Below are 15,900 nucleotides of genomic sequence, written 5' to 3'. Positions count from 1 at the left end.
ACTTCGACCCTATTCTTGAAATGCGTAACTTCCGGTACAGCTGACTGTCTGCTTCAGTTGTAGATGGAATGACTTTTTTGTATAAGAACATAACATTTTTCTAAGGGGACAGATTCCAGTCGCGGTCAAAATGTCTCTCCCGGAATTATCATTTCGTTTCTTTCGAAATTCTACGTACATTAATTGTTTCAAAAGGGAGTACGTTCGTTATTTTAGTACCACCAATCTACTATGTGCCTCTGAAGTAGCGGAATCAACTGGAAAAGAGTAATGGACAACTTTGGTTTTTCACTAATGCTCTATTATATATTATTTCTATCGTTCAAAAAACTTATATCGGTGCAGCACTGACAATATGTAAAAATTTCCATGTCTGACTTCGTAGCGTTACACCTGTAAAAATGGCATATACATCTCATGAATCAACCAAAGGACCGGCAGAGGCTAATTCATTGCCGATTATAATTATGCATGGGTTGCTAGGCTCAAGAAATAACTGGGTTAGCCTTTCCAAAGCTTTACATAATTTAACATTGAGGAAGGTGAGACTCCTTACATGATCCGATGAATAATGATTTTAAAAGGTACCTATACAAATAGGCATTTACTTTACTGATTGGTTTACCTTACATTTAGGTTGAACTGGTACAGTATTTTAAGTTATTTAAATGTAATTTTGGGTCATTTCTGCAAAATTAGATCATTACTGTGGATGCGAGAAACCATGGTGACAGCCCTCATAATTCTGAAATGAGTTATCATCACTTAGCGGAGGATGTTCGAGCTCTAATGGAAAACCTAAATATTCCCAAAGCTTCATTAATAGGCCACAGCATGGGTGGTAGAGCAATGATGCTCGCTGCTCTGAAATATGTAAGTAACTGGTAATGTAACAGTTCAGTTTTATATAAGTAATATGAGCTCTTCTCGCGGCTGTGTGCATGCATATTTTCTTATTAGATCGATTTCATTTTTTGTCATCGTTATAGTACACAACATAGTTAACCAAAACCTAATATAGGTATTAAATAATTACATAATAGTTATCCTTCAACAAAATATTTAACTGTTACATGTGTATCTATTTTTCCTTCAGCCTACTCTTGTAGAGAACCTCGTAGTTGTCGACATTTCTCCTGTTGGAAACAGTCCTAGTCTAAATGTGATGAAGAGTTATTTTGAGGCTATGAAAAATATCAAACTGGAGCATAATATTCCATTATCAGCGGCTCGGAAGGCAGTTGATGAACAACTACGTTCAACTATAAAAGTAAGTTTACCGTATAGAGCCAGATTGCCAATTCGAAGTTATTTGTGTTAGAATAGTTGCATCAATCTGATATAGTTATAAAAACCAAGCTGTCCCATGGAATTTATTAGTTAACGTATTTAGAGATACTTCTTTATTTGCTATATCCTCATGTTTATTAGTCTTTATTTGGTCTCGCTCCTGCTTCCTAGCTTTCTCAAGCACTCTTGCTTCATGGTATTATTTTGTATGTATTGTACTACCTAACTTGTTGTGTGTCTGCTGAGCAACTAAGTGAATAAAATTATTATTATTTTTAAAGAGATCAGGTAATAATATTGTCCAGAGGTGAACAAGCATATTAATCAATTGAGGCAAGATCATTGGTCACACTTGCGGTATTGTGTGCGTGCGAAGGTAAGTGCCAAGAGACAAAGGTTCAATAACATTCGTTATAAATCAAAGCGTTCTATTAAAAATGTTTTTGCATCTTTTCCCTATCATTGGGTAAAGCAATAAATATTATCCCTCTGTTAAGGTATGTGCTACCTATTAGCTTCTTGGTGAATTGTGCAAAGTATGATGCATTGTCAACAAAAAAAAGTATATGTAAGTAATTCTAAATTTGAGAAATGTTTCTTAAGCATTCTTTGGCTGTGCATATGAGTACAACTAAGGTAAGTATGTTTATGAGTCATTTTATTCCTGATATCATGCAATTTTAATTTCTCTGAAATTATCTTTACGACCCATGACATTCTTTGGCAAAGATTTAAAAGTCCTGTCCAATTTATTGTGTGATGGGGCAATAGATGGGTAATACATTTTTTATTGATGATATTGTTATGATTAAGTTAGCTTTTGGATGGACCCAGGCTGAATACTGTATTGTATTCAGTCTGGGTTTTCACACTGCTGTGCTCCAAAGCCCTGACTAGCATAAAATATCTTGTATTCAGAATTGAAGAATAATTTAATGTTTATGTGCAAACATGAGTAAAAATAGCTTAGGTTCAAATCTGTGGACTATTTCCGGTCTAATAAGCATTTTCCAAGTACTGGGAAATTAGGAAAATGTCAATTTATCTCTTTTTCTTCTGAGGTATCTTCTGAAATATGCTCTGTCAGAATCTATAAATTCTCTAGCTAACCATAATTCATAATGTTTTACATTTAGATGATCCAAAATGAAAAAAACAACCATTTTTGCACTTGTATAATTTTTAATTGGTCATGGGTGATGAGAGCTACTGATACTTTAATACATTTCCTACATGAAAAGGTTTATTCTCTCTTCAAGTATTTTTCGCACACTCAACTGTGATATGGCGGAATCAACATTTGTACATTTGGTGAAATGATATGCTTTGAATGAGTATCTTGCAAATATTCCCAAAAGTTGGGAGCTGTTTGTTGGGTGGCCTTGACAACACAAAGTCAGTGATACTAAATATGTCATAATGCACACGTACAGTTTTCACTCCGTTATTCCCTCTTTAAAAAACTCCTTGGTTATGTATCTAACAATGGTATTATGTATACAAACTTTCCAAGGCGAAAATGAACTTTTTATTTTTCTAAAATTTTATTGGACAGCGTTGCAATGTGTGAAACGTAAAGTGTAACTTATTCACATTTGAATGTATAAGAATGCTTCAGAGAGCCAAGGAGTGGGGAGAGGAAGGGTTGTGGGAGTTACAGGTGTGACAAAAAGAGAGAAAGATGAAGGGGAGTTGTCCACAGCCAGCCTGTGGCACCCTGGAAATAGTTCTTCTTAGTGAGGCAATATGGAGTGTGTGGGATGTCAGGTTTTCTCTTTTTAGACAAATTCAAGAAATGTGATGGTGCATCTGTGTCAATCCAAAACCTAGCAATAATCGTTAACTACCAAGTTTGGTATACACCATATGATGTGAATTTATGCATGATTTAGCTTTGAAATTTGACTTATCACCTGCTCGTTAATTTCACAATGAATCTCATTCTAATATTTTTCATTTATGTCAGATTTAGAGGAGAATTGAAACCCATCGTGTTGAAATTTACATTACTCTGAAAAATACTAGTACATCAGATTGTAGGACCAAATAAGCAGTGGTTAGCATGTAAGCTATTGAGTAATTTTTGTTATTATCAGTAATCTACCTGTTAAGGTAGTTTTTGGAATAAGCTACATAAAGGTATCACAATGATTTCTTTGCCTATCCAAGTAAAACACAACCTGACATTCAACACTACAATAGTCCCCCTTTTGATTCTGCATACTTATTTCCACCATTATATCAAACATGCCTATCTCATTCCTGCCCCTTACCTGCCCACCTAACGTTCTCTCCTCTATTACACTCTTAGAAGGATTTCATGAGATGATGACTGCAGAAACCTCTCGGTCCCTGCTGCCAGGCATGACACCCAGGGGATTGAACCAAGACCCATATTTGCCAGGACTCATTTTGTCTACAGTGCCCGTCATTCAATTCGAGGGATAGACATTTGAGGTGGTTTCATCTTGCCGTACTCAATAGTGCTTTTAAGGTGACACCATCACTCAATGGTCACCCCATTAAGTTCAGATGCCTTTGCAGACAGATCAGTGAGGAAGAGACGCTGCATGGTCTACCCTTCATCTGGTTCCTATCCTTTGACGTGTCTGGCATGGGTGACCTTATCAGAGTAATTATCATTGCTCCCACCAACACAGCTGTGAGGTTAATCAAAATGCTCAAGCCCTTCCACCATGTCAAGGTTGTAATCCATGGGGAGAGACCACAGAAATTATGTTTTTTTTTAAATTGTAGGATATATTAAAATGGAAACGGTGTTGTTATTAGTGCAGAAGAAATTGATGAGTTTTTTCCAGGTTATCTTTATATTGGTAAGGCAGATTTGAAAGAAATTTTAAATACATTTCTAAGTCATCACATTTATTAATAATAATAATAGGTTTATTTGTGCAGCAGATATAGGGTACCGTATTGAGAGCACAAATGGTAGGTGTATAGGACACATCAATAGGAAAGACAATAGTGGACAAATAGAAATACAAATGGTTAAACAAGTTAATGAACTTTGATGTCGGTCCTTTAGCTACCATAGGCAATTTAAATTATTTAACATGTAAAGCTTTACATCTTTTTGTATTGTGACGGTGATAACTATTATTTATCGTAATGTCCTTCTTGTTTTTTTATAACGTAAGTAGCTGTATGATGGATGTATAAACATATTACAGTCAGCATTTCCAAATATTTAAAAAGAGGGTGGCAATGTTCATAATATGGTTGAGTATATTTGAGTCTTACCCTGTCTGGATTAGATAAGTAGGTTAGATAAATATTATAATTTAAATGCTTCACTTTTGTTTGCAGATTTAATATTTTACAAAAAAATATTCAATGGTGAAAATTTAGAGTAATAAATGGATAAGAAATCCTTAATAATGAAAAAATAGAAATTTTGAAATATTTACTATCCTTGTTGCAATGATTGAAATTCTACTTGTAGTTCATTATTTCATTTCCCATTTGTTTTTCATTGACATTTTGAAAATAATTAAATTGGGAGGGATAAAAAATCTGCTAAGGTGGGTAGTATTTCTTTTATAAATCTTCTTAGGAAGTAGGTAAAATTTTCTTTATCATAGTGTAATAATTTTATAAATAAGTACAAAGTAGGTTAACCATGTGAATTGCAATCACTTTAAAGAACACTGTTATTGGAAAATCGTAATTATAATTGGACTTTGTTCAACATTTCGTTCACCAATGGTCACACGTTTGATTCTCCATGAAAAGTAAGAGGCAGTGGAGTGCTCACTGGCATTTTGTTGTAGGTCGCAGACCTCTCTCTATTCATCTGGACCAAAACCAAAGAGGCATTTTCCTAATATCCTTTATGAAATGTTTAGCATTGATCACACATTAATTAATTCATTATTTTATGCTGTTGTATACTTAATTGACCTGATCAAAGCCATTCTGCCGGTCGCCATGCAGTGTTATTTCTAACCATTTTTAAAGCAGGTATTCAGATAACCTTTTAATTGGGGACACACTGAAAGATAACATTGCATTGTCGACATACCTTAAGCATCTTAAGGTGTGTTGCTTAAATGCCATAAAAGAATATAAAATACTTGAACAGAAAATAACAGTTTATCACATACTTGCCATTATAAATGTCTGTCTATTCCTATTTTTTTTAAAGGAACAAATGCTGCGGTTATTCCTGGCTACAAATCTTGTTGAAGACAATGGAAGTTTTAGGTGGAGAGTCAATTTGGAAGCTATATCTGAAAATTTCTTTTCCAACATTGCCATTTTTCCAATTTCTGCACCCCCTTCCATATCATACAAGGGGCCAACGCTGTTTGTTTGTGGAGAGAAATCAGATTATGTAAGGTGAGATGTGCAACTTCCTCTTCATTTTTTTTTGTTAGTCACTCTGCCCCTCATGTCTTGATTTTTTTAGAAGATACATATTATCTGAGCAATCTGATGCTGGACTATCAATCTTCCTGTACTTTTGAAAAAGTTGACCTTTCACCAATCACTTGTCTTAGTAGTGATTGATGGTGTTCTCTCTGGCATAATACGTGCATGATTTGAGCTAATTACCCACAAGTCTTTGGCCACTGCAGAGCAATGTTGTACCTAGTGATTGATGGACTAAACTCACCTAGATAGCTAGGCTCTGCAGTTGCGTTGGTTCCCTGCCAACAGAGGATGTCATTCAGCAGAGAGCATTATCAGGAAAATGAGAATCTAGCATTTGGCAGTGGGCAGATGCTGATCTTAACCATTTTTGTAAATCTTGGAAACTCTGGATAAGTCTTAGAACTTATTTTGGCCGGAAAAGTTAGGGAAATTTTTTTAAGTTATAGAATTCAGAAAATGTTGAGACGACATTGGGAAAAGTGCATGCTTGCTTTTGGGATTAGAATATATTTCTCTTGCTCTATTAACAGACCATCTAGTGGGTAGTTGATTTTAAAGTCTTTGTCTATGTATTGGCAAGAGAAAATCTGTGCTCTTGCCTCTCGCTGTCATGACTAGCAAACTCTGAAGTGTGCTACTGTCTAGGTAGCCTGCACTCAGCACGGTGACAGCTGTTGGGCAACTGTTTGCTGTGGGCTATTTGGCAGGCAAGCCACAGTGGAGTGAGGAGATGACTGACACATTTTAATCCATGTAATGTCTGACACTTGCTCTGACAGGAAATTAGGAATGTCAGCTTTGCCCTAAAATAAAATGAATATCTGTGATAAAATTTAATCACAAGTCCTTTAAATGATAGCCCTTTGTAATCTGAGCATGTGCATTGAATTCATTTCATAGACATGATAAAATAGAAATATATATTGCTGATCATTGGTGCATGTTTGCCGATGCTCTATGCAGTTGTACATTAAAATCAATCCTATCATCATAGATTGCTTTGATGTACCAAAAAGGCTGCACAAGAAGTAATCTTGTCTAGTTATCCAACTGCAGTACGTGAGAAATATATCTTATGAATGATTTTGTACTGCATATAAAGCATTTCTGGGTTTATGGCAATTTTTTACCAAATTTGAGGATGTACGATGTTCTGGGGGTGCTTGGTGAATTACAACTGATTCCCCTTTGCCAATGCATATATGTATGCTCAGGGTCCATTTCAAGGCCAAAATCTAATGTTTTGGATGTTATTTGTATGGTCTGGTCATAATCTTGAAGAAATCAGCCTCAGTCAACATTATTTCCCTATAACTGATGTCCTTATCATGTTTGGACATGGTTACCAGTTCTTATTTATTGTTGAAATTTGGCATATCTTACTTATGCATATTGCCATAATTTCTCCATTCCAGTGATAAATCAGTGCTTCACTTGCTTGGAGTAAACAACAGTGGTATTTATCATGCATCCCTATACCATGCATGCATTCCTTAATTCTTAATATCTGACATGATGTATAGCTTATGTTTTATGCTGGATTGGGTTTACTGTGCACTATAACTTTCATTATAATTACTTCAGTCATTATTTGATGAAAGAGATAAAAAGAGACTAATATTTAGGTAATTGCTCCTGTCATCGTGCATTTTACCCCGTGGAAATAAAGTTATTGGAAGGCAGACTAACAGAATTGCAGTTTTATTTCTATTGATAACTAAATACGATAGAATGAAGGTCTTTCCATGTAAAAAATGAACCAGTCTGTAAAAATGAAATTTCACATCCATATAATCACTAACATTAATTATATAACTTTATACATCTTGGATATTTCATAAAAGGTTTAGACAGTCTCCAGTATTGTTTTGTGTTGATCAGTAATAAATGATCAAATTATATTGTCTATTTTTGGCCCTCCCTGGTGACTATTAGGATTTTCTAGTCCATGCCACAACATTCTCCAGTAAGTGTCCCTAGTTAGGTTCCAAGTATACCCAGATGGTGCCTATGAACTCCGGTTAGATTAAACTTTGAACTGAATGAAATTGTTGTGTTTGGTAACTGAAGTGAGAGAGTGTAGAGTTCCTCAGGATGTTATTCATAAGAACTAATGATATCAATCAGAGATAACTCTTTGATTCAATGAGCCTTGAAAAGCAGATTGGGTTGGGGAATGGACTTTATCATGTGTTTATGCATGCCATGTGTTGAGAGCTGTGTCCTGTGATACTCTTCACTTGCATAATGAATCATATTATTATTAACCTGGCATATCACAACAGTGAATTTTCATCCTATGCAATTGGCATTTCTTAGTGACAACCGCATATGCCGGCTTTAACATCCTGACTCCTCTTTTCCAGAGCTGAGGATCATTCTCAAATCAAGGAATATTTTCCCAATGCAGTTTTTAAGTACATACCTGATGCTGGTCACTGGGTTCATGCTGATAAACCTCATGAGTTTCTTGATATAGTGTTTCAGTTTATTCAAGAGACCTCTTGAGCTAGTAAGTATGCACTAGGATGTATAGTCTAGTTTATTACAAAGTCCATCATTATGAACGTATTTATGTCAAATCTGTGGCAAGTGCATAATTTGGATTTATTGTGCTATTTCTTCTATTCATATGTATTGAAACTATTACTATTTTGAAAAAAATGCATTTTTATTAACCTCTTTATTTCTGTGTGTGTCTAATTATTTGATTGTTTGCTAATTTTTTTATTTTAAATATTGTTGACGTTTTTGATGACATATAAATTAATGCATTGCAGCATACATTTTAAAAGTTGAAATATATAAATAAAGGGATCATTTTAATAAAACATATTAATGAAGGGATTTGTTTGCTTTGATAACTTTTGATACACAATTCAATATTTGACAAAAATACTACCCCTTCTTGTTCTAATATCTATGAAATTAAATCATTTTGGAGTGGTCAAAAAGATGCGTAAATCTCATGTTTTGGTTTCCTATGAATGATTTTATTCCTTGTTATGCTTGAATGACTTATGAAAAATCAAAACCTTAACCCATGTTGCAGAGAAAGTTCAATATTAGGGGTGGGAGGTATATACTGACGCAAGGGTATACCAATTATATATCCCTTGACCTGTTGGTGTACATGAGTATATTTTTGAAAAATTATTATTAATTCCATTGCTCCTTGCTGTGATTGTGTAAACAATCTTTGAAAGAAGTTGTTACATTCCAAGTATTAATTTTTTCGAGCAAAGCTTCTCAGGTAATGCTATAAGAAGATATCCAAGAAAGGCAGTAGGTTTTTATTAACCAAAGAAAATTCTTAACACTGTTTATACAACTAAATATGTCTCTTAGAAAAAAAATGGTTTTGAGCGTAGTTGTATTAATCTCCAAAGGAAAGAATTCACTTCAGAAATATTAACACAATTAAGTGACCTGACATTTGATGACATTTTTCCTATACACCCAATTTGAGCATTTTGTCTTTCTCTACTTGGTTGTTACATTCAAGGGCTGTACTATTTGTATGTACAAAGGAGAAATCAAATTAGTGGTGCCAGATGAGGATTAACACATTTACTCATTTTCATTAACACATTTCACACATTTTACATAAGAGGTTTGCAGTCTACCTTCTGTACTGTGGTTTTTCAAACTTTTTCCACTCAGGAGATTTGGAACTTTTTCTATTACTGAAATTAATATCTTAAAAGAAAATCCCATGTAAAATGTTCAAAGCACCGCATGTTAATTAACAGTGAAACAGAATTTTCAAGTGATCAAATGGGAGGTATCAACTATGTAAACATTAAATGGCAGGTGAGAAAACATGATGTGATTGGATGGACAATGCACTTGATTTCACGGAGGCATGTATCAAAGATGGTCTCAAAATGCTTGCAATGCACAAATGTTCATTTCCCTCTAGCTCTGGGGTTGTTTCAATACAACAATTTCAGAGTGTAAAAATGATTTGCCTTGACCGGTTCACATATTGGTCAAGGCGAATGATTTGTACAGTCTGAAATTGTTGCATTGAAATGCATATTAGCGGATGACTCCGTTAAAAGTCACTGTTGCGGCATCTCCTGCAGTTTCTTTGGAATCTGAAGTTGTTGTTTTATATCACATTTTTTGTGGCACTTGGTGGTGTTGTGGTGGAGATTGTGTGAGAGAAACTGGGTGGAAACCCGTAAACAAAATATCTTACAATAAGTCATCATTCTGTCCTACTTCCCCACGATCTGCAATGTAATATAATAATAATTATAATCATTCTTTGTCCGACAGAGATGGCCTTGCCATCAGAACAACATTAGGACTTCCTTTTATAACCTTGCTCTTCTTTCCCTTTGATATCTCTTTAGATGACCTCTTTTTCCTCAGTCTACCCTTACCCTACATAGCACCACACTCCCACTCTGGTGACCATTATTCTCTCATACAGCTTGGACAAAGTGAAAATACCAACTACACCTATTCAGCCATGCATTGTCGAGAAATTCTCCAGCAAGCAACAGACCCCCATGAGTTACCATTCCCCTTCTTAATCCTCATCTTTCCCTCATCATCTCTCTACATTTCACTAGCATTGGCCATTGACAACCCATCCACCTAATCTTGTGAAATTATTGATTAAACAAAGTTCATGGATTCAGTTTTCCCCCAAAAGTGTTAGAAAATGTCATATCATGTTCATAACATCAGATGGCTAAAAATACTGCTACCTTTCAATTTAATAAAGGAAAAATACTGATTCATTATTATATTATTGTATTTAAGATATTGAATTTGGAAAATATTGATATATTTTGTCTTACTATATACTTGGCAATTACCATCAAAGAATGTGAAGAAATGAAAAGAGTGGCTCAAGATGGGAGAACATGGTCTACCATGAGGAAAACAACCAATAATAATAATGCAATAATTTCAGAGTGTAAAAATCATTCGCCTTGACTGGGACTCGAACCCAGATCCCTCAATATCCGGTCAAGTGCTTTAGCCACTTAAGCTACCGAGGCATCCTCTTAAACTCGTGATTTTTTAAAACTGAAATTTTGGGGCTTTTAAAGGAACTAGATGTTGTGACGAAATACCGTCTGGTACTACGTGGTATTTCGTCACAACATCTAGTTCCTTTAAAAGCCCCAAAATTTCAGTTTTAAAAAATCAGAGTTTAAGAGGATGCCTCGGTAGCTTAAGTGGCTAAAGCACTCGACCGGATATTGAGGGATCTGGGTTTGAGTCCCAGTCAAGGCGAATGATTTTTACACTGAAATTATTGCATTGAAATGCACATTAGCGGATGACTCCGTTAAAAGTTACTGTTGCGGCATATCCCGCAGTTTCTTTGGAATTTGTCAATAATAATAAAATTTATTGGTCCCAAGGCTTTACCAAGTAAAATATAGGGCAAGTCAAAGAACAAAAAAATCGTTTCAGGGTTCCGAAGACTCCAGAAACTCTTCCACCCTATCATAGCACTTATCTATCAGTAAATGCTTGAGATATTTCTTAAACGTGCCTCTAGAAGGAGCAGATTTTATGCCTTGGGGCAGATAGTTGAAAATTTTGATGGCCACATGTTCCACTTTTTGCTAGAGTGGTACATAGGCTATTATGATCCCCCAATTAAAGGACTCATTAATAGAGAAATGTTTTAAACTTGGTGCTGTGTACCCATTCCATGGGTTGGCCTTTTAAGCAGAGGTCTAACTGAGGCACTTCCCTTCTTTTTAAAATTTAATATAATTTGTTTTTAGTACGTTTACAGACATTTTGTTATCCTAAACCATTTTTCCAAGAGCAATAATGAGCTATCGAGCTTAGCTTGGAACATGTTTGGGGTTCTTGTGGCTCATTGCCAGAGTTGTACCATCTGCATACAGAACTATGCTGTTATTCTCAATACATCTAGGCTGATCATTGATATATGGTAGAAATAATAATAACTAAGCCACTTATGGGCAATTCCCCTGATTCCATAGCATTTACATTTACTTAGAAGAATATCATGGCCCACATTATTGAATGCACGTGAAAGATCATTGAATACACCAACAGAGAAGTTCTTCGAGTCCCAAAAGTCATTACATTTTTTAGAAAACTTGCATGAGCATCAAAAGTACATTTTCCCTCTTGGAATCCAAACTTCCATTCTTAAAATTTTATTTTTTACGATATATTTCATAAAAATGTCTCATTAAAGACTCAAAGATGATGATCAAAGAAAGCAGCACAAGGAGTATTACAAATTAAATTAAAATATCCTGGTGATAGGGATGAGGTAATCCAGTGGGTAAAGTGCAAGGCTGCTTACATAAGGGCCTAGGTTCAATTTTGTGTGATGACTCTGGACACCCTCAGCTTCATCCAAGGTATGTGAGTGTTCAGGTTATAAATCCTATTGGAAAACCAGAGGGGCCACAGGGAATATGTAACCTCGCCTACCTTGATGAGCAAATTTCACATGTTGGATTTAGTACTCATCTATCAAAGGTACCTTTGGGTTAATGACTGTGGCTGGTTGGTACATACAGGGGTGCAGCACTTAAATCCGGACAAGCACACGATACCTCAAATGAGATTTCCTTGCCGGATTAGCAAAAACTTCCCCAGACTTCTCCTAAGCATTATACTCGGCCACAATATTGTAAACAGAAGAATCGAACTATTTCAAAATATATCGCCCAGCACGAGCACTTTCAAAAATAGCGACTTCGATTGTACTCCGCACTTGTATGTAACATCTCGGCCATTTTGAGGTTATGACTGTTTACCAGATGCCTATAGCTTTCAAGAACACCAATCACGTCCTCCGGTGCAACTACGATATGGTGGGAAATACAAATTGAAATTTGTCTGGATTTAAGCGTTGCACCCTGTATATCTTAAAGATATTGATTTCTTCATAAGGGTATATTTTTATACTACTCCCATCCTTATTTAATATTTTGTAGGTAAATCTGAAATTGCCTTCTAAAATTCATCGGTACCATATGTATGACTGGTTATTTTAGAGTTATCCCAAAATATGTGAACATTATAGTTGTGGCACATTTTTTTTGGCACTATTATATATGGTCATTTTTCTTGCTCCAGAAGCCACTCTGAGCATGGCTTGTTGCCTTAGCCCATTTAATTACCTCTTGCCATGGCTGAAACTTATATGGATAAGATCAAGTAATGAAAACCCTTGGCAAAAATTAGTAGTAAAAAACTTGGCAATTCAGTTAAGTACAGTTTGCTTAATTCCAGCTAGTCAACATTTCACTGTCATATGTTAAAACAGTTTTTTTATTTTGGTTCTGCCAACAGTAACCACAAGTACAATATTTTTTGTTTTTCTAATGCATTCCAATCTCACTGCAATAATAGTTAGTGTGTATTGATGGGGGTTTTGATTTTTATAAGTCATTTGCAACAATAGAAAAAATTCATGAAGTGCCTAACATTTTTTGTACAACTGTGCTGAATATTTATGAATTAATTCTGATATTTCCCTCTGTTGATATTTTCTTATAGGTTATCAGCTTTAACAAAGAATGAAAAGGAAGAAAGAAAAAGAATAGAAAAATGTTTAATTCTTCATATTGATTGGGTGGTTGTATTAATTCCATGATGTATTTTATGTATTTCTGGAATTATGGAAGTGTCTGTAGTCAATTGTTATTATTTAAGAACTCTAATAAAGAATTATTTTTATAGCATCTGAAGGCAAAAAATGTATTAAACAGGTTTAGCATCAGACTTGATTTTAATTAGGTGGTGCTTTTTTCAGTATTATCATATATTTCAGTATTCATCATTGTTATGTTGGCAGTTATGGGCACCATGAAATGAAAAGGATTCGGTCCCATTGCATTTTTGCGAATATGTACATATGGCCTGTGATAATCATTCTGGGATCTTGTATTGCACAAATGTGTGCTGGAGTTGTTTTACATTAGATGAAAAATTGTTTTCAATATGAAACAAACACCCAAAGATGTATCCGGTTTCACCAATGTGATTTTGTTGTAGAACCCTTCTTTTTAATTTTATAAATAGTGTCTTTTAGGGTTGAAATTCTCCAAAATAGAATACTATTTGAGATTGAAATTCTCCATTATAAAGTGAAAGCAATAAATCTGCCAGCTGTTGGTCATCTCCCCTAATTACTACTATTACTGGAAGAACCAGTCCCAGAACAGAACCCTGGGGAATACCAAGTGTAGACACTTTGTGAGGTGATAGGTAGGTTCAAGTGTAAGCAGTTTTTAACAGCTGTGCCTCGTTATTTATGTCGGACTCAATCCAGTCACATGTAGTCTCTCTGCTGCCAATACTTTTAGTGGGGCTTTTATGAAATAGAGGTCAGAGTCAGTCCATCAGGCAGAGTTTAATATTGCCTGGTGGTGAAACTCTACCTACTGTGATTACAAAAGTTGGATCAGGGGTTTGTAATCTCAATGGCCAGTGATCATTTTAGGGATCAGAGTTTAGTTAGTTACTACGAGTTCCATATCTATGAAAATTATGTACATGTTGACTAAGTAAAGCAACTGGCTAGTAGGAATCCTAATAAGATATTGAGATTGGCATGTAAATATTATTGGGGGAAATTTGAAGCATGTAAGAAAAGAGGAAGACTTAGGATGGAAGAAACAAGGATATTGGTACATGAATGAACTGTCAGTACACAGTGCACTCCTTACAAAGAGATCATGCATTCCACCCACAGACTCTTAAAGGTCGAGTTAGAGGTCTTCCTGAGCCAGATAGTAGATAAAGGTGGTAAGGTTAAGTGGTACAAGTTTCTGCATTCTTCACAAAGAATGATATATTTAAATTTCAGACCTCTGACTTGGGCAAAATTGTCACAATATTAAATTTTGTATGCACACAATGAAAATGAAGATAAATACATAAACATTTTGTAGTCATTGAGCCTTTGGAGGAAATACTTCATTTTTTGAAATATCACCCTTTAGTCTTTAATCATGCAGATGAGTTTGCATCGCATTAAAAATACTTTGGTATCTCTGCAGTAATTCTGTCACCACCAAATTTCCTGATATATTTTGGAATATCACAGTTGTACCTTTGTTTACATGTTACTTTAATCTACTTTCAATATTTTTAACTTGTTTATGTAGCAATTTTCCAATGCTAAGACAATGTAGAAAGCCAATTTAAGGGGCCAGTAATTAAGGCAATATATGTTCTTCAATCATATTCATTTGAGTCTTCGGCTCATCCAGCATCCTCATTATATTTTGTCTGAATGCACATTTTATTTTGTATGAGCCTGGTTTCCCAGTTGCTTTGCAAAACAGTGAAGCCAAACCTCATTAGATTTAACTGAAGCAAAATAGGGTAATTGTCATAGTAGAATATCAAAAACAATGCTTTCTTAACCTCAATCCTTACTATATAAAATTGAAAAGTTTATGCACAGGATTTGCCCTTGCTTTCATATGATATTGCGGGTACCAACATAAATTTAACAAATTTTAATGCATCAGTGATCACATAAATTTTGTTAGGTACCTACAGTAATTTCCCCAATTAAATCACGAGAAACATCTCATTTTCAACAAGATACCATTTCCCTGTTTTCTTGAATGCCTTTTCTAATGAATTAAAACATTTTATGATTGTAAGTAATGTTAAAACAAAAGATTTGGCTCCACATTTTGTTGTACCAAGGAGTAAATACTTGAAAAATCATATATCGGAACACCCAAGTAGTTCATAAATTCTTCCTTGCCTCATTTGATGTGAGAAAAGGGATTATACCTATGCAACAATTTCAGAGTGTAAAAAACATTCGCCTTGGCCTGGATTGATTGACCGCGAATGATTTTTACACCCTGAAATTGTTGCATTGAAATGCATATTAGCGGATGACTCCGTTAAAAGTTAGTGTTGCGACATCCCCCGCATATTCTTGGTTTATATCTAGTTAGTATCGCATAAACATGAAAGGATAATAATAACAGTCGCAGTGGATAATCAATGGTCTTTCACAAAAAATGTCAAGAAGTAAATAGATGAGATAACTCACGAATTCGCAAACAACACGGGTAAGTAACACGCACGAATTCGCAAACATTAATATAATATTTCACAAATTTGTCATTACTAATTTCATACTGGTTACTTGCATCACGTATACATGTGTCCTTCCATGGATTAATTCTAAACGCTAACGTTTTGCTTCGAGCATCACTTCAC

The 15,900-nt window shown here is 34.9% G+C and overlaps 1 protein-coding gene across 2 annotated transcripts; it reads left to right on the top strand.

The window, feature by feature from the left end:
- The first annotated feature begins 45 nt into the window (after positions 1 to 45).
- On the top strand, positions 46 to 13,397 carry LOC139693627 (sn-1-specific diacylglycerol lipase ABHD11-like). 2 transcript variants are annotated; one of them, XM_071591863.1, is made up of 7 exons: positions 46 to 267; positions 386 to 542; positions 700 to 873; positions 1,097 to 1,270; positions 5,456 to 5,649; positions 8,052 to 8,197; positions 13,207 to 13,397. In XM_071591863.1, exons 1-6 carry the CDS (start codon positions 131 to 133, stop codon positions 8,191 to 8,193), a joined length of 978 nt encoding a protein of 325 aa, XP_071447964.1. In that variant the 5' UTR covers positions 46 to 130; the 3' UTR covers positions 8,194 to 8,197; positions 13,207 to 13,397. The 2 variants fall into 2 exon arrangements, with proteins under 2 accessions (XP_071447964.1, XP_071447965.1); XM_071591864.1 differs by lacking the exon at positions 1,097 to 1,270.
- The last annotated feature ends 2,503 nt before the right edge of the window (positions 13,398 to 15,900 follow it).

The sequence above is a fragment of the Hetaerina americana genome, unplaced genomic scaffold (genome assembly GCF_022747635.1).
Source record: "Hetaerina americana unplaced genomic scaffold, ioHetAmer1.1.p SCAF_5, whole genome shotgun sequence".
NCBI classification, from domain to species: Eukaryota; Metazoa; Arthropoda; class Insecta; order Odonata; family Calopterygidae; genus Hetaerina; species Hetaerina americana.
Note: the sequence above shows the minus strand (reverse complement) of the source record. Positions and strands in the feature narration are given on the sequence as shown.

What these genes read in the sequence shown, in the direction of transcription:
- LOC139693627 (XM_071591863.1), top strand. Translation starts at nt 131, where the DNA reads ATGTCTCTCCCGGAATTATCATTTCGTTTCTTTCGAAATTCTACGTAC. An exon ending in ATAATTTAACATTGAGGAAG is followed by an intron (nt 543 to 699) that starts GTGAGACTCCTT and finishes CTGCAAAATTAG; the next exon opens with ATCATTACTGTGGATGCGAG. An exon ending in GAGAAATCAGATTATGTAAG is followed by an intron (nt 5,650 to 8,051) that starts GTGAGATGTGCA and finishes CCTCTTTTCCAG; the next exon opens with AGCTGAGGATCATTCTCAAA.